The sequence below is a fragment of the Vicugna pacos genome, chromosome 12 (assembly GCF_048564905.1).
Source record: "Vicugna pacos chromosome 12, VicPac4, whole genome shotgun sequence".
NCBI classification, from domain to species: domain Eukaryota; kingdom Metazoa; phylum Chordata; class Mammalia; order Artiodactyla; family Camelidae; genus Vicugna; species Vicugna pacos.
Window position 1 is genome coordinate 53950701 of NC_132998.1, and position 19173 is coordinate 53969873.

General features: G+C 40.7%; 1 protein-coding gene across 7 annotated transcripts; it reads left to right on the plus strand.

Moving 5' to 3' along the window:
- The first annotated feature begins 1035 nt into the window (after positions 1-1035).
- On the plus strand, positions 1036-18335 carry LOC140700257 (YEATS domain-containing protein 4-like). 7 transcript variants are annotated; one of them, XM_072973417.1, is made up of 8 exons: positions 1036-1351; positions 3925-4044; positions 5645-5711; positions 5813-5907; positions 7474-7566; positions 7656-7743; positions 9876-9970; positions 18081-18335. In XM_072973417.1, the coding sequence occupies exons 1-8, from the start codon at positions 1301-1303 to the stop codon at positions 18249-18251; spliced, it is 780 nt and encodes a 259-aa protein (XP_072829518.1). In that variant the 5' UTR covers positions 1036-1300; the 3' UTR covers positions 18252-18335. The 7 variants fall into 7 exon arrangements, with proteins under 7 accessions (XP_072829518.1, XP_072829523.1, XP_072829520.1 ...); XM_072973422.1 differs by having other exon boundaries at positions 9910-9970; positions 18081-18099; XM_072973419.1 differs by lacking the exon at positions 18081-18335 and adding an exon at positions 10263-10512.
- The last annotated feature ends 838 nt before the right edge of the window (positions 18336-19173 follow it).

Consider the following 19173-nt stretch of genomic DNA (forward strand, 5'->3'; position numbering starts at 1 on the left):
AATTGTGTGGGATCTTCTCTTCATCCCCAGAGTTCTCAAAGTTCATGGTGACGTGCCTTGATGTGGATTTGCTGTCATCTTTATCCTGGGTGCTTGGAAGGATCTTTCAGTTTGGAAACTCACAGTTTGCTGTGCTTCACTTTATGGTGCTCCTGCAGATATTGGTTTTTTTGTTTGTTTGTTTGTTTGTTTGTTTGTTTGTTTTTAACAAATTTAAGGTTTGTGGCAACGCAGGGCAGAGTGGAGATGGCTGATGGGGCAAAAACGTTGAGAAAGCAAGAAACAATGAGATCAAGAACACAGACGGAAGTATTTTAAAGTAGAAGATTCCCTCTTGAACAGAAGAGAAGAAAGGCAGGGTGGATATCAGGCAAACCAAAGCTCGTGTTTAGGTCTGGGGGCACGGAGGTCTGTTTTCTCCGTGAAATAGGATGCCAAGTCACCTGATCAGAATGAGAGGGTTGGAGGTTTGAAGAGACTAGCGAAAAGTTCTGAACAGCTTCTAGTTTAAAACAGAAGAAAAGGGAGAGCGAACCTCTTAATACTTCGCTTAAATTGGAGATCATTAACTTGGCACTGCGCTAACCTGCAAAGCCGTTAGAACCACAGAAGGGCAAAGAAGGGGGGGGGGTTGTGCCACGTTACGGGCCTTAGAACCTAAACTGAGTAGAAAAGGTAGAAAGGAAACGAAAAGGGGAGCAAATAAAAGAAGAAATCAGCGCTCCAAGCTTGGAAGTCTGGGAGGCCTAGGGGGCTGGATGAAGACAACGAAAAGCTGTGGGTGGGTGAGATTTCGTGAACTTCATTTCAGAACTGTAATGCTTTGGCGATGGAGATGCATTGCCTCCAAAAGCGAATTTCTCGGTCATTAGGAAGCTAGGCGTTCAGTGGCGGTGACAGGCTGGCTGGAGACGCCCGGACTCCTCAGACTCGGACGACCGAGACGTGAAGCGCCATGCGCGTGCGCAGTGCCCGCGCGTGCGCAGTGTGCGTAATGTGCGCTCGTGCACGAGCTCGTCGGCGCCTGCGCACGACGTCGCCGCCGCCGCCGCCGCCGCAGCCGCTGTTTGGGTTCAGCTCTCCCCCGGCGCGGTGCTGAATGGGCTTCCGGGAAGCCGCCCGCCGTGAGGAGTTGGCGGTTCTTCAGCGCCCCGAGCCTCAGTGACTCGCCCTCCGTCAGCCAGAAACCCTCCTCCTGGGCCCGCGCGGGAGGAGCGGGGCCTCTGAGGGGAGCGGCGAGCCCGCCGGCCCCGGTCTCTTTCCCTGGCGGCGGCGGCGGCGGCTTCCTCCGTAGGACAATATGTTCAAGAGAATGGCTGAATTTGGGCCTGACTCCGGCGGGAGAGTGAAGGTCAGTGCCCGGCCCGCGCCCCCCCTCCGGGAGAGGCTCTCGCGCCCCGATTCCTCCCTGCGCGGCCGGGGACGGCCCGCTGGTTGCCTCTCGCGTCTTCTGGCCTCGGGATGGAACCGCGGTTTCCGGGAGGACGGCGAGTCCGAGCCCCAGAGGGAACATCACGGTTTCATTGGGCCCCAGCCTCGCGCGTCGCCGCCTGCCTTCCGTCCCGGCCCAAAAATCAGATGTCATCAGTGGTGCCCAGGGGAGAGCTGGACATTGTTGCCAAGAAACACGGGCTGGGAGGTCCCGGCTTGGTGCTCCTCCGCTGCCAGCCCAGGTCACCTGTAAACCGGGGCGGGGTGGGGGTCTGGGTGCCCACCTATTGTGAGAATAATAACAGTAGCACATTTTCGATACTCACTTACTGAGGAAGCCCAGTAGGTGAACGCTTTACCCGATTCTCTTATTCAGACCCTATAGCAACCTTACAAAGGCAGCATCAAACCCCTCTTCCCCCCAGTATTCACGAGTAACTGAAGAACCGAGGGAAGAAAAGTTCAGAAAACGTCCCCAAGTTCATGGTGTTCATAAAGCCCCAAAGCTACAGCCGAAAAACTAACCAAGGCCTGCAAAGAACGTAACACTGCCCAGCACATAGGCAACATTGAGTCCATGTTAGCTGCTTTGTTTCTAATAGAAGTTATCATAGAGCCTACCGTAGTGTTTGACACTGTGACACATTTCCTCCCACTACATCCCCTGGCACGTTAACTTTTTACGACAGGACCAGCTGGTCCCGATAAAACACCTATTTTACCCCTTCTGGTTTTAATTGATCGCAGAAAGGAAATTTTTCTTTAAAAAGGAATCACCCACTTTTGCACCAATCTCTTCTCTCTGTTACATTGTTTTCATGTGATTTTATACTGTGTATACAATTAGCATACACAGTGCTTTAGTACTTCTTGCAAAGTGGGAGTTCTTCGAAAGTTTCAAAAGCTTCTGAAATTTAATGGAAGGGGAGAGAGATGTCAGGTAAAATTCATAGTGCCATAAGCTTCATTAACATATACATTTGCCCACGCTTTGGGGCCAGGTTTTGGACTGATAAGAAAGTACTGCTGAACAAAGTGTTACAACGCTAGATTTTGGAGACAAACTTCCAAAACTTTCTCTACTTGTACTCATGTTGGGTTCTGAAAGTTTTTAATCCAAAATGACTTGAGATCAGGTCTGTAGTCCTCAAAGCTTTTCCACCAAAAACGGGTGTGAGTTAGTCATGTAAAACTTTAAAATATGGGACATATTGCTCCTCCTTGCTGATTGTTATGTGGGCTTGTAAGCATCTTTTTACAATTTAGTTAAAGTTCACCCAGGTAGAGGGTGTTCTGAGGAACTCTGCAAGTTCCTAGCAACGCTGTAGCAGCTAGAGGATCTGTTAGCCACTCAGCATGTCAGTGCTCCTTCTGTGTGTTCATTCAAGCCTTGGACCTGGGGCCCCATCTTTGGTTGTCACAAGAATACCAATAGCACTGGCTGGGATTGTCTAAGTTCGCATGCAAACTGCTTCCCTTCTTCTGAACTAACTTTAGGCTAAAAGGTGTTGGGTTTATTTGTGAATTATCTAGTCACAGTGAAAAGTTTTCCCATTTGTTCACCGCTCTTCCTCATTTCTTGCTAACCGCTGATTACACTGGCCCAGCACTTCTTACGTGTGATGTATCTTGCTCTTTGACCTTCAGGTTATTACTGTTGAACGATTGATCTCAGATTCACGTGCAACATTCAGCTTTTTCTCTTCACTTGAAACTTTTCCTCTCTTCTTTCCGTCATAATCTGTTAAAACTCACTGCCTTTTACTCTTACCAGATGTGATGAGTAACATGTATGTACATCTTGGAACTGAGCACAGAAGTAGCAAACATTCCATCATCCAGTGTTTACCAAGCTCAGTCATCCAAGTGCCTCTTTATCATTATCTGAATCCAACTGTAATGTTTAACAGGTTGTCAATTTTTAAAGCCCTTTCCTGTGCGTTACGATTTTTGAAATTGTGGGTTTGAATTGCTAGTTCTAGTTATGGTTTGTCTAATACAGATTAAAGTAAGCACAATCAGTAATAAAAGGAAAACGTTTGCCCTCATTCCACCTAAAATCCTCTTCCAAACTGCCTTTAATTTTTGTGCTGTGCTTTAGAAAACACTGCTGTAAGCTGAGAAATAAGGACATTACCAGCAGGTGATGGCAGTCAAAATCGATGACCATATCCAGACCTTACTTTAAAGTTTTTCACTAAAGACCCTTTTCTGTTTCTTAAAAAAAAAAAAAAAAGCAGCTCTCAAAGTACTTTACATGATTGAAATAGACATTTTCAAAATGGGAACATTGTAATTAATCTAGTGTTATTTATGATAATATGAAATAAGGATAATTGTCTGGAATTGATTTTTTGAGGGGAATCCATGGTTGGAGCAAACTTGGGTTGTTAGACTGCCTGCCATTCCTTAAAACAAGCTTTCAGAGCTCTCATTCTGTTCATTTGGGTAACAATACAATATTAATTGGTTTTGAAATTACTTTTCTTATAGGGGGTTACTATCGTTAAACCAATAGTTTATGGTAATGTTGCTCGATATTTTGGAAAGAAAAGAGAGGAGGATGGGCACACCCATCAGTGGACAGTATACGTGAAGCCATATAGAAATGAGGTAGGTACTTGTTTTTCCTGAAACTTTTTTGAAGCTACAGTTTGTTTTGCTTGAAGATAACTTGTAATATTATAGTAACCTAATAATAAAATTGACCCATTATAAAAAAGTTGATGGAATAAAGTAAAAGCTGTCATCTTCATATAATTGTTAGTAGAAATCAATTTTTCCAAATAATTTTTTTAATTAAGTTATGGTAACAAGAACTATGCTAGAAACACAGTACATCTTCCAATCACCACACCTTAAGGTAACCTAGTATATAATCAAATGTTTCAGGAAGAGTAAATTTAAGTGATAATTTGATAATAAGACCATCAGAGATTATGAAAGACAAAACTGTTATGTAATCTAGCTGCTGGTAATTTTATTTTGCTGCTGAATCTTCAGTGCCTGGAATGCAGCCAGTACATAGTAGGTATTCAGCAGATATGCACTGAGTGAATGAACTCTTGAAAACCCTTCATTCTGTATTTCAGTTATCATTGAGCCAACATAGTGGAAGCAAGAAGACTAGTGAGAATCTATGTTATCATTGTAATCATTTGTCACTGTTTGGAAAGTCTGAAAAATCATTTAGAGATGTCATGAAGAGGTGTTACTTAAAAGATGAAAACGGTGGCTAATAGCCCAGGGGTAAATTCACAGCTCGATCATGATGAAGGCAGTCTGCTGCAAACACTTTGGATTATATGTAGGAGACTAGAATTTTGGACATACATTTAATTTATGAAGAGGACACATTTTGTGAATGAATTTAATAAATATTCAAAATAATTCTGTAAGTTTTAAGGGTGGAGATGCTGACTTATCATTCAGAATTTCTTCCAATACTGAAATACACTTTCTCCCCACGTAACCCCACAGTATGTTCAGTCACATTTAATAAATTAAGAGATTACAAATGTAGAGGTAAATGAGAGGAAGGGCAATATGCCACACATTAAATTGCCATGCAGAACCGTGACTGAGCTGAGGGCAGCAAGTAAGAAGATTAATGAACATTACTGTTGAATGCGACTTACTCTGTTTTGCGTTTTCCTATTTCTCTATAACGAATTCTTTTTGAAGAGGCCATCTTCACAGGGAGAATCCCTTTTATGTGCAGGAACTAATGAATATGCTTCTGTGCTTCAAAATGAAATTAAGAAAAGGAGGGGTTCTACATCCAGCAGTTTTAGGTCGCTTAGCTTAGTTGACCTGTATGGTGTAGTTTTGTTCTTTGAAGTTGCTTAGTTCTTAGATTTGCTTTGGTTTACGTGGTTATTTCTATTAAAATTATTGGAAACGTACTGTGTTTCATGGAAAAATCAAAACTGATTTGAGTATTGTCTACAGAGATGTACAAAAACAGGATTTGCAAAATAAGTGAATTAGGGACATGTGATTTTCTGTACGTTATGAGTTATGAAAATTCAGCACAAGCTTCCTTTGTTTAAAATAAAAAAAACCTCCAGGGTATAATTCATGTTTTTAGAAAATTGATTTCCATAAAATTTGAGGGGAAGTATCTTTTATAAAATTAGTATATATACTCAGTGTAGTTCTCTCCCAGTTTTATATGTGGATGGCAGAACTAATTAATTCCTCTGTATTTTAGGATATGTCAGCGTATGTGAAGAAAATCCAATTTAAATTACATGAAAGCTATGGCAATCCTTTAAGAGGTACAGTAGTTTTTTGATTCATAACACATACATTTAAAAAGAGCTGGGAAACTGTATCGATAATTTATAATTTATAATTGTTTTATTTCTTCTTTTCTTAGTTGTTACAAAGCCTCCATATGAAATTACTGAAACAGGATGGGGTGAATTTGAAATAATCATCAAAATATTTTTCATTGATCCTAATGAAAGACCTGTGAGTAATGCTAATCTTTGCAAATGTAAAATGGGTATTTTCTTAGTAATTGTGAAAATGTAACAGTACCTAATGAATAGCTTGTTATATGTTGACACTGTTATTCAGATATACTCTATGTAAGCTTATGGCGTGGTGTAACTTGCCGTGAGTTACGATTTTTCATTTTTAAGTGAAGTGCCTTTCAAAACTCTTCCATTTTTCAAGTATAAAATGAAGGGATACAGTGTGAACAGTTATTTGAAAGAAATCATGGCAGTCATAGGCTTACTACATCAAAAAGTTTAAAAGTCATTAGTATCATTTGGTTATTAGTAATAAACAGGTTGAGTCCACAGGATCCCTGAAATGGGACTATCCAGTGTTTTAGTTAAAAGGCCTTGAAACAGTCTTACTGCTTTTTCAAACTCCCATCAGTCCTAGCAGCTTTATATCTTATTCGTGAATCCTTATTTAAAACCACTGATGTTTTCATCTTTTGACCTCTTCTTCAGTTTGTTGCTTGATAATGTAAAAAGTCCCTTCAAGCTTTCACTTTGACCCTTCAGCAATTTGTGGGGTTGATGAGGGTACGAAGGCTCAGAGATGAAGCCACACGCTCAAAACACAGAGCTGATTGTGGCAGAGCTGGCTTTTGAGCCCAAGTATTTGCATTCAGACCTCACACTCTTTTGGAGGGGGGCGGTTACTAGGTTTGTTAACTTATTTATTTACCGGAAGCACTAGGGATTGAACCCAGGACCTCAGGCATGCTAAGCGCATGCTCTACCACTGAGCTATACCCTCCCCACTTAGACCTCACACTGCTTTAAATATAGCATTTGATGCATACACTTTATAATGATTTTAGGTAACTTTTTGGAAAATTCTTTGAGGTTCTAAATAGGTTTCTGCAGCTTCAACATGAACTCTGATGTTTCACCAGCTAGGTTTTATTTTGCTCAAGTAATCGCACATCACGCTACAAAGCTTTTCCTTTGATGTCTTAACTGTATCTGTCTTTAAGTATTTTGAAGACGTGTTGCTCTTGCCAAAGTGAATTATCACTGAGTAACTTTTTGTTTATTATACTATTTATGTAATAATCTTATTCTTACATTAGAGAAATTATCTTGCCCTCACTGAGCATTTTAATATTGGTCATTCCTTTTGAAAGTATTAAATCTTTTTTCCCCACAGTAGATTTGTAAACTTTAATCTTCACAGAGTAACTGTCACAGTGAATCTAACTTCACTTGTATAATTAAAAGAATTCAAGTCTTAGTGATTCCCCAGTTTAACTTCCATAGCTGTGTCTTGTGTGACTTTTATATACAGTCACTCTCTAGAGATGTTTTGTAACAGATCCTTACCCTCTTCAAAACATTTGTAGTTAGTAGATGTGGATGGATAGTAATACCTAATAGAAAAATAAAAGTACAGAGAATTTCGGTGATCTGCCACAGTAAGTTGTTGAGACAAGGTCCTGAATATGATATGTTTACTGAATCAGTTACAGAAATGATGATGTCTCATGATGATGATGAAAACCATTGCACAGATATCATGTCTGTTTTTATTTCACAGGTAACCCTGTATCATTTATTAAAGCTGTTTCAGTCAGACACCAATGCAATGCTGGGGGAAAAGACAGTGGTTTCAGAATTCTATGATGAAATGGTAAGTAGATTTAATGATGAGAGTTTGTAAAGCATGTTAAATGGTACACTTTGAAGTTATTGGGCTTTTTTTTCATTCTATCCCATTAGATATTTCAAGACCCAACAGCGATGATGCAACAGTTACTAACCACATCTCGTCAGCTTACCTTAGGAGCCTATAAGCATGAAACAGAATGTAAGTGCCATGAGCCCATAATTAACCCTGAGAAATAATGTATTCTTTAATGGTGAAAGGATTGTATGATTAGCGACTATTAAATTATAAAACAAAGTATGTATTGCTGCATAGGAAGGATGTTTTAGATGTTCTCAAAGTAGGCCTGCTGTCAGGACGGTAAAGACCCCTCACATACTGTGAAATTCTGTTTGCCTTTTATTCACTAATTACATTTAAACATAGCTTTTCATTAATCTTGCTTAACCTGTCACTCGATCATTTTTCTCTTTACTAGTCTTTACTCACAAAATTCGTTTGAAGAACTTTGCATAACATTATTATAGTTTGCTATACTGTGACAGTTTTATATTAATTTTATATAGTTTTATATTAATGCTGAGAGGGTGAAAACCAGAATGCCTCACTGTTCATCAGTCATGGTGTATTTTCCCCTCTAAGCTGATGTGGCCTCAGAATCCACTGCACAGGATTTGATGCAACTGTTGCCTGTCATTTGCAGTTGGCATTCAAGATGAAAATGAAACCTGTTTACCAACCCTGTGTTGATATTTGTCACCATTCCTTCAGTTATTCCTTTGATCTTTCATTCGTTTGAAGGGAGAAGGGAGTTGTACCCCAAGTCTGGTATTCAAGGAGAGGTCTGGGCTAAAGATATAAATTTGAAAGTTAATACAGAGATGGATTTGTAAATTGAGAGACCACATAGTATCATCAAAAGAGTGAGTAAAGATAGAAGAGTTCAAGACAGCCCTGAGCACTCCAGCATTTAAGGATTAAGAAGATGACCAGCATGGGAAATTAAGAAAGAAAAATGAGTGTGAAGGGAGAAAAGCTAGGTGCACGTAATCCTAGAGCCAAGTGAAGAAAGTACATCAAGAAATAGTCATTAACTGTACCCAGTACCTCTGATAGGTCAGGTGAGTTGAGCCAGGAAGTGGGTGACCGCAAGGTGGAGGCCCTTGGTGATCTTAATGGGGGCGGTTGAAGGAGAACAGTCAGGACAGAAGGTCAGTTGAAGTGGATCAAGAGAGAGTGAGGTGAGAGAAACTGGGGACAGGCGCAGTGCACAGCTCTGTCTTGGAGCTTGGCTGTGAAGGGAAAGCAGTCCTTGAAGCAGTAGCAGGAGCAGGATATGAGGTCAAGAGGGCGGTGTTTTCCAGGGGAAATAGACCAGTTTATTTGTAGGCTGGGAGAAGGGATCTAGTAAATGGGAGTAGGGGACGAGAATGTAGAGGAGAAAGAGGTTGTTGTCTGACCATTAATGGTTATACATAGTGTTTTGTTTGTATTTTCATGAAACCCGTGACTCGGAGTTAAAAGATCTGAATACTGGTTGTAATTTTGCCGCTTGGTAGTTGTATAAAATTTAAAATCACACTCATTTAAAATTTTTATGCTTCAGTTTCTACATCTGTAAAAGTATTTACCTGGTCTACTGTGTTGTGAACGCAAAGCAGATACGTATGTGATCACTTTGCAAGGTCTGAAGCAATATGCTACCGTAATCTGTCACTGGTCATTTTCTTTCCATTATGGATCTTGTTTCTCCCATAAATGTGGCCAATTCGTAGAGGAAGCTTCTCTTTTAAAATTCAAGTGTCCACATTTTTGTGTTTTCAACAAAATTAATATTAATACATTTATGTGTAATATAAATAATCTGTGTTATAAAAAGGCTTTTGTATACATTAATTTTGATTTGTTAAAGCTTTTGAATGGAACTTTATAAGCTTCGGGAGCTTTTATCAGTAAGTTGCATGTTTTGTATTATTTTCAGTTTATTTTCTCAACAGTATCAAATCTGTAAGGAAGAAAAAGGTAATTCTGTAAATGATATTGTCACAATAGATGAGCTATTGGCAAGAAAACTTAATTTAGATCATTGCTTCATAGCAGTTATCAAAACAAATTCTAGTTTAATTAATGACAATTAACCTGCTGTTTAAAAAATTAGAAAAAAGACTGTCTTTCCTGGCTAGGGAAGAATTTCTAAATTTGAGGTGTTAAAAGAAATTATGTTAAAAGAAAGAGAAACTTGATTTTGTTGAAAAGAACATAGGGTATAGGATACGCTCTATATTTTAAAAAGATAGATGTTTAGCATTGAGCTTTAGTTCTCATGATCACAGCATGGCTGCTACAGCTCCTACTATTATACTGCAGACCAAGGAAGAAGAAAGGAGAAGGACAAACGGCAAAAGCTAGGAGTCAAAGAGTAATTCAGGTGAGATCCCGTTTAAATAGACTTCTCAGAAGCCTTTCTCACATACTTATCATTGGCCAGGACTGTTTCAGTGTTTCTTTCATCACTGTCAAATTCACTTTTCTCAGTTGGGCACTCAATTTTATGGACTTCTGCTTATTCTATGATGTTGTAGGAAAAGTGTGAGAGGGGAAATTTATGCTCATTAATTGAGACTCACATGGGGAAGGGAGGAGTGCTATGAATATCAAGCCATCTTATTTTCCATAAAACAAATAGCTAAAGAACCTAAGTTGAGTGGTCCCCTTTTCAGATTGTGCTTCATCCAGCTTGAATTCCAGCCAGAACTTGTCCTCCTTCTCCAGGTGCACAATGACCGATCTTGAAGCACATTTATAGCTGTCTTCAGCTTGGGCTTGCTGCTGTCTGACCTGGATGCCATTTCTTGTGAGTCCTATCTTCACGGATCTCTGACACAGCTCAATGTCAAGTCAAAACCATACACACCAGGAGTGGTGCAACTGAACACTCCCATGGTCAAATTAAAGTGATCCTGCTGATTATACAGGCTTCCTTGAAAATAATGGGTTTGAGGGGCTTCAGGAGGGGTTCACTCAACTTTATGGAAAAGGCAGACTCTGATGGTGATGGGCACTTCTCTATAGCTCCAAGTAGCCCTCTTGGTCCCACTTCTCCTGGATAACCTTGAGGTCCTATACTCCAAGTTATATAGACAGAAGAAGGAAGGAATTCTGAACTCATGCATTTTATGATCAACATATTTCTGTCTCCCTCCCTCCCATAGACCCATTTTATGTTATGATCTATTCACTCTTAAGGATTCTCTCTCTATTCTATGGGAACAGCATTTGGTGCTTATTTTTATCATAGCTTTTACCTCCCTGAAGTGTAATCCCTTCCTTAAGCACTTGTATACGTAACTATACCTGTGCCTCATTCAGGTCCAGCTTGTAGTTACCATTGAAAATACATTTTCTGAATGCATTGAGTGCATGAATTGTTTTTCTTAACTTAAAGCAAACAGAGCACAGATCAGTGGTACTGAAACCGACTGAAGCATCACAGTCACCTGTGAAACTCAAAAAACATTATAAAACATTGTTATTTTCCATATTTTGATGATAGAAACTGAGGCACAGAGAAGTTAAGTGACTTGCTCAAGTTCACAGAGGTCGTAACTTCTAAAGCCAGGAATTGAGCACAGACATTTCAAGTCTTCAGCCCATGGACTTGTCCATAAACTATGAACACCTAGTAAGGAACAATGGGATTAATATGCTATATGTCTTTTTCCTTGAAGGGAGAAATAAGACCCAGGATGGGTATGAAAGGAGTTAGTGTAAAAGCTCCTTGGGCACCGTCTGTTTCTTTGTTACTAAAAACTGGCTGGTGAACCAGCAGCACTGACAGCACCAGCGAGCTTGGTAGAAATGTAGCATCTTTGGCCCCGCCTCCAGACCTAGTGAACCAAAATCTACTTGTACAAAATCTAGATGCATCTGAGCTGCCACTCTTCAAGCCTCTCTCTCCCAACTTGACCCATTCTTCACACATCTCTAAATATCCTGATAAGAATAAACCCATACTCTTTTCCATTTATTCATACCAAAATGATCCCACAACCTTGAAGCCTGAAGCTGCACCTGTGTTGGGGCCCTCTGCTGCCCTCCCGTGGCTGGTGTGTGCACTGCAGCCATGTAACTTGAGACCTGAGCCTTGGAATCATGTGCTTGGAGAGTAAGAAAAAAATCTCAGAATGCTCAACATGGGGAAATATACTAAATAATCAGAAAGAGAGTTAATTGATACTTATTGAGTGTGTATCATGTTATAGACACTGCTGTAGGTGTTTGGAATGTGAGAGTAAACAACAGTAAAACTGTCAGCCCTCCCTCCTGTAAGGAGAGTGGCCCAGCACGGTGTGTCAGAGATGTAAGCACAGTAGAGAGGGCATCCAGATGTGGGGGGAGGGATGGCGCGATGAGGGGTATCAGAGCCTGCGTCGGGAGCATCTATTGCATGGCGTGCCAGTGCTGGGAGATTGATTACACACAGGCACATTGGTCAAATACGTGTGTGTACTAAGAGATAAGAGCCTAATGGAAATTGTGCTGCCCCAGGAGTGTCTCCCGGCCTGAACTGGGTACCCTGTTGGGTCTTAGCTGGCGATACCAGACCAGTCCCTTGTGCCCCAGGAACTAACACAGAATTTTCAAATAGATCCCTATAAGAAGGGGAGGTCCTGAGCCGAGTGCCAGGAATTCAGCCTGGACAGGAATAGGAGGTGGTGAAGGAGCAGACACACTGGCATGATGGCCAGAGCAGCTGGGTCAGCGAGCTCAGCTGGAGGAGGGAAGGTTTGGAGCATATCGTCATATCCGCACTCCTGTTCCCTGCCTTTTCTAATTCTCCCTGATGTAACGGCACAAATCCTTACGTAAAGGATGCCATCTTCTTCACAGGATAGCTACAGAGCTGTCATCCCATAAATCCATGAATAGCAATTGATCATCTCCATCCTTGACTTCTTGCCTTGGCCTCAACCAAATGGGCTGAAATCTGGGATGTGGATTTGGGTGACTTTAGGAACCATGGGAACCTTTCCCTTCTTGCTGGGAATGTCCCTCTCTCAGACAAGAACAGACAGGGTTTTGATTTTTTTTTTTTAAGTTCCTTTCCTCCATTGAACATCAATAAAATTTCAAATGACACAAAACTATTTGGCTGTAAATGGAGGAACAGTACCAAACAAAATGAAATGAAAAAGCCAAAGGACAGACAGAAAATCCTAAATAAACCCTCAAGGTTGGTCTTGGGGTTGTACATATATCAACCACACAGGAGACATGGTGAGTCCCACGTGCCCCCTCTTGGGAACTGTGAGTACAATACAGCCTTCTTTCAATGACATTAGCCGCACTGTGACGTCATTCAGGCACCTCCATTAAGTAAAATCCCACAGGGACGATCAAGACAGACAGGCACTTTCCATATGTGATCACATCTGACGCTCACATCTCCCAGGAGAGCAACCTCACAGCTTTAGAGCAGAGCCAGCACTGAACCTCAGGCTTTTGTGACTTTAAAGCCTCTGCTTTTAAGACTGCTTTTACCCTGACTCTGAGCTCCTTGACCCTGTGTTTGTCTTCTCGGTCTTCACCCTGGAAAGACTGGCCATGGAATCTCGGGATTGTAATTCAGGCAGGCTGCTGCTATGGACTGAATTGTGTCCTCCCCAAACTCATATGTGACTGTGTGTGGAGATAGGGCCTTTAAGGACATGACTGACGTTACATGAGGTCCTGAGGTTGCAGTCCCGATCCACGGACAGTGGTACCCTGACAAGAAGAGGAAGGAACACCAGAGCCCTCTCTGCCACGCAAGGGCACAGTGAGAAGGTGGCTGTCATCAAACCAGGAAGAGAGCTTTTGCTAGAACCTCATCATGCTGGCACCCTATCCTGGACTTCCAGCCTCCAGAACCATGAGAAAACAAAACTTATTTTTCTTTGAACCATCTAGTCCATGGCACTTTGTTATGGCAGTTGGAGCTGAGACAGCCCCTACTCCATTTTTTCACCTTGGCAAGTTGCTTCTCTTTTCTAAACCTTAGTTACCCATTTAGCCATAAATAGACTTATTTGCAAAGTCACAATTCTCAAATGATGAACAACAGGTTTCAGTCCTGCTTCTGACTTAGTTGTAGAAAATCATAGGTTATCACTCTCATATTAACAAGCCAGATACAGTTTTTAAAAATGCTTCACAGAGCTGAAGACACAAGTGAACATAGAAAGAAAAGAAACACAAAGAAATTCCAGAACGTCAAGAGCACTTTCAAGAAAATAAGAGAACGTAGCTGCTCTTATCACTGGAGAAACAGCAAGAGGAAGGACCAACCCACCGGGGATGGATGTAAGGAGAAGCTGCTAAATTATAATCAACACCTACTGGACACATAGGGGCTGTTGTGACGAATCAAGTTTCCAAGGACACCCAGCCACAGAGCAAGTCTGCACCCAACCCTTCACTCTTCCCTGTGGGTCCTACTCAGGAGAAGTGGGCAGGAGGTTGGGAGGAGAGAGGAAATGCTGAAAGAGATCCCCTCCTGAGGTGCGTGCAGCCTCTGCAGGTTTAAAGCAGCCATGCCCTGGAGGCAAGAGGAACAGGCAGGAGAGTTGAGGGAAATCCGCCAGGGGTTCTCCAGGGTCCAACCTTCAAAGTCCGGTGATGGGTCAGGGCACCTCAGAAGCAGTCCAGACTCCAACTCCCAAACTCCCAGAGCAGCAGAGCTGAGAGAAACCCCTCTGAGGCCTTTTGGACCTTCACGGAGAGAAGGGCAGCTGTCCTCCAAAGGCCGGAGGATGGACAGTGAGGCTGAAAGGGATCTCCGAGCACTGAAGGAAGAGGGCAGACATAAGGGCAGAGCAAAATCCCCAGCAACCCAGCCAGCTGGCAGCTTGGCAGTAACGCAGGGGGATTCTGGGAATGGTGACATGGCTACGAAGCCCAGGTGCGTCTCTGGGACCCTGTTAGTCCTCAGATCCCAGGCTCTGCTAAAGGGAAAGTCCTCATCCTACTCTCAAAGCAAATGGTGAACTAAATCAAAACCACAACACAGCCACTCGCAGTTCGATTACAGACCTAACTGACCTCCAACATCCTGACAGTGTAGATGCATCTGGAAATGCTCCTTGCTGAGTTACCATCTAAAGAAAGAAATCTATTTCTTTGAGATGTCAATTTTATCTTTGGTTATTTAGTAAACTTAAATTGTGTACGGGTGCATGTATGTGTGTGTGTGTGTATCCAGACAGAAAAACATCATCATTACTCGAGCCATATCACCATACATAAAATAATCTCAAAATGGATCACAGACCTAAGTGCGAAAACCAGAACTGTTAAATATCTAGAAGAAAGCAAAGGAAAAAAAAATCTTTGGACCTTATCTACAACACCAAAAGCACAACCCATGAAAGAACAAGCGGGTAAGTTCAACTTCATCAAAATTAAAAGTGGTTAACCTTCAAAAGATGATGTTAAAAGACGAAAACACAAGCTACAGGTCACAGTCTAGGAGACAATAATCAACAAGCAAATGTCTGAAAAGTTCCTTGTGCCTAGAATATATAAAGGACTCTCAAAACTCACCAGCAATGAGAAAACCAGCAAACCATTTTTTCAACGACAATAATATTCATGTGTATTTTGTATTCTTTTTAAAGTATATTTTTATTGAAGTATAATCAGTTTACAGTATTGTGTTAACCTCTGGTGGGCAGCACAATGCTTCAGTCACGTAGGAGCATACATATGCTCGTTTCCATATTCTTTTTGACCATAAGTTACTATGAGATATTGAATGTCGTTCCCTGTGCCGTACGGTGTAAACTTGTCTATCTGTTTTCTATATGGTACTTAGTATCGGCAAATCTCAAACTCCCAATTTATCCCTTCCTGCACCCTTCCTCCACCTGGGAACCGTAAGTTTGTTTCCTATGTCTCTGAGTCTGTTCCTGTTTTGCAGTTGAGTTTGTCCCTTTTTTTAAGTTCACAAAGTATTTTTTTAATGGACAAAGGATTTCAGCAGGCACTGTATCAAAGGCCATACAGAGATGCTGAATGAACACATGAAAAAATGTTCAACACCATTAGTCATTAGGGAAATGAAAATCAAAAGCAAAATGAGATACCACTATGCACTAGAATGGTTATCAAAACAGATAATGGATATCAGAGTGGTTAAAATTTACAAAGAATGACCATAGCATGTGTTGACAAGGATTGGTGGAACAGTTTGGCATATCTGAAAATGTCAAGCAAACACTTAACATGTGATCCAGGTATTTTATTCCTAGGTATTTACCCAAGAGAAAGAAAATATATGTCCATAAAAATAAAAAGACTTGGACACAGATGTTCAAACAACTTTATTTGTAATAGCCAAAAGTTGGAAACAGCCTAAATGTCCATCAGCAGAAAAATGCAGTTACAGATTGTGGTACAGCCATACAATGGAATATTGCTCAGCTACAGAAACAATGGACTGTTGCCAGCTGCCATCATATAGACGACTCTCAGCACAGCTATGCTGAGTTAAAGGAGTTTGACGATGAAGAGTAGACCCTGTGTGTTTCCATTCATATAAAACTCCACTAAGTGCACGTTTACAGTGACAGAGGGCACACCAGTGGTTGCATGGAAAGAGGAGGGTGAGGCTGAGCAGATGGAGAAATTACAAAGGGATACAGAAATCTTTCGAGATGATAAATACACGTTCACTGTCTTGGTGGGGGTCATCTCATGGGTATACACATATGTCACAACTTACCCTTTTGGACAGACTTTAAATGTGTGAGGTTTACTTTATGTATATTATACCTTAGAAAAGTTACGTTTAAAAAACCAATGAGATACCACTTCTTACCCACCAGATAGGCGCCAATTAAAAGTGCCGTTAATACTGAGAGTCTGGAGAGATGGGGACTTCCCTCATTGCTGGTGGGAGTCTAAAGATGCAGAGCTGCTTTGCAAAACTGGTGAAACTAACTAAAGCCAAACGAACACTGGTCCTCTGACCCAGCAATTCCATTGCTTGGATGAGACTCCAGAGAAGGGAGTGCATATGTCTACCAAAAACATGTGTGCGTATGTTCATAGCAATTTTACTCATATTTACCAAAAAAGTGAAACATAATTCATCAATAGCAGAATGGATTTTTTCCCCTCAAGATTGCTTTGGTAATTAGAGGTCTTTCCTTTCATATAAATTTTAGGCGAGTTTTGTGAAAACTGTCATGGGTACTTTGATGGGGATTGCATTAAATCTGTAGGTTGCCTTGGGTGGTACAGAAGCTTTAACAACAGTCATTCTTCCAATCCAAGAACACAGGATAACACTGCATCCTCTTCAGTTTCCTTCCTCGATGCTCTATAGTTTTCCAAGTGCAGGTCTCTCACATGTTGGCTGAGTTCACTCCTAGGCAGCACAGTCTCTTTGATGCGGTTTTGAAGACGATTTCCTCCTGCTTTCTCTTTCTGATAGTTCATCACTAGTGCACAGAAAAGCCCCAGATGTCTGTGCATTCATCTTGTATCCTGTAAGTTTACCGGATTAATTGATTAGTTTTAAAGTTGGCGAAGACTTCAGGGTTTTCTATACATAGTATCATGTCATCTGAAAATAGTGACAGTTTCACTTCTTCCCTTCTGATTTGGGATTAAGAGTAGTAAACTACTGTGTATAAAATAAATAAGCAACAAGGATAGATTGTACAGCACAGGGAAATATAGCCATTATTTTGTAATAACTTTATATGGAGTATAATCTATAAAATACTGAATCAGTATGCTGTACACCTAAAACAACTATAAAATTATAAATCCTTCAATAAAAATTGAATGGCTACAGTGTGGCATGTTTATACAAAACAATACTTCAGAGAAAAAATGAATTTCTACAAAGTGGTAACACATGAATTAATGTTAAAAACATTATGTGGAAAGAGATAAGCACACATGAAGAAAACATAGCCTCTCATTCCATTTTTATGAAGCTCAAAACAGAAAAAATCCATAATAATACAGATCAAAAGAGCGGCTAACTTTGGAGACGTCTTGATTGGAAGGAGGTATCATCTGATCTTCTGGGCTGCTGGATATGTTCTATATGTTGATCTGTGTGTTGAGTGTACAGGAATATGTACAAAGTCCTTCAGCTGGACACCTAAAATTTGTGAACTTTACTCAAAGTGAGTATAGACATGAATAAACAGTAAAAGAGCAACAACAAATAAATGGACACCAGAATCCCATGATTTAAAGAGGGAGAGACGGGCAAGGAGGAACAAAGATGTGGAGAGCATATTATCAAGAAATTAGGCAACAGAAACTTCGTTCACCAAGAATTTGTAATCACCCAGGGTAGTCACTCTTGCTGCATCTCGGGAATTCTTAGTTGCTCTGAATTTCCCCCTCTTTAGTCCTGGGTGCCTATATTTAGTTCCAGAAATGCAGTGGAATGCTTTTTAAAAATGGATTTCCTATATATTATTATAAATGTTAGAGAAGTCAAACTCTGATATGGATGTTTCCCTTTTCCAACTTAGGAACTCAACAGCTCCAGCCCAGAACTTTTTTCTAAGCTGAAGGATCCCAGGATCCTGCCGCCTACCACACTCATCCACTTGAATTTCAAACACAACGTATTAAAAATTGGAGTTAGCTCCTACCCACTCTCTCCTCCTTCAAGTTCATTCACTGTCCTGAATTCCCCATAACTGGCCTGCCAGAAACCCAAACATCCAGCTAGCTTTTTCTCTCTACCTTATCTCTCCCCGTCCAAGCAATCAAAAAATTCTCCTGGTTCTCTGGTCCTTTGATATCTATCTCATCTACCTCCTGGGCTCTGTATCTGCTGCCTTCTCCTATCTTGGTCACTCATTATTTCTCTCGTAGACTGTAGCAGCAATTTCTCATATGATGATTTGCAGTCTACAGTCCCCCAAAGAGACCAACAAAAAAACAATGAAAGTTTTTAAAAATTTTTGTGGGCTAATGGTGCATAATTCCATATATCCTCATTTGCATATACAGCAAAGGATTAATTATTAAAGATCACCTAAGTGAGGTAGTAAGCATTACTGAAATTTTGTATTAATAAACTAAAATTAGCACATTAATAGGATTTACGGATTAAACTGTACCCTACAAGGAAGTCTGGCTGAATGCAGTGTTACTTTACAGAAACAGTTGGAATCACCTCAGTGTCTGAAAAGATGCCGTGTTGTCAGGGTCATAGTTTTCAGTTCCTGTTCTTTGCTTTTTAATGATAATTTTCCATATATGTCTATTTATATGACCATGCTTTGGTTTATTTATATTTAAAGATTTTATATTTAAAGATACATACATATTTTGATTGAAATATTGATCATTCACAACCCTAATGATCAAGAAGATGTGTATAGAATCCAATCAAATTTTGGTTTAAAAAATGACATTTCATCCTAAAAGTTCAGTACTTTATTCTCGGGAAAGCAGCAATGGTGGGATGAGGTAAGTTCTGGGGTCATTTCTCCCCCCTGCAAAGTGGACCACAGTCAAGAGAGCTGGAAGATCACCACCCCTCTTACCATCTTGGCGTTAATTCCTCGTTTCCTTCTCCCTCCCCAGCCAGGTTTCACAATTTAAACATTGAAT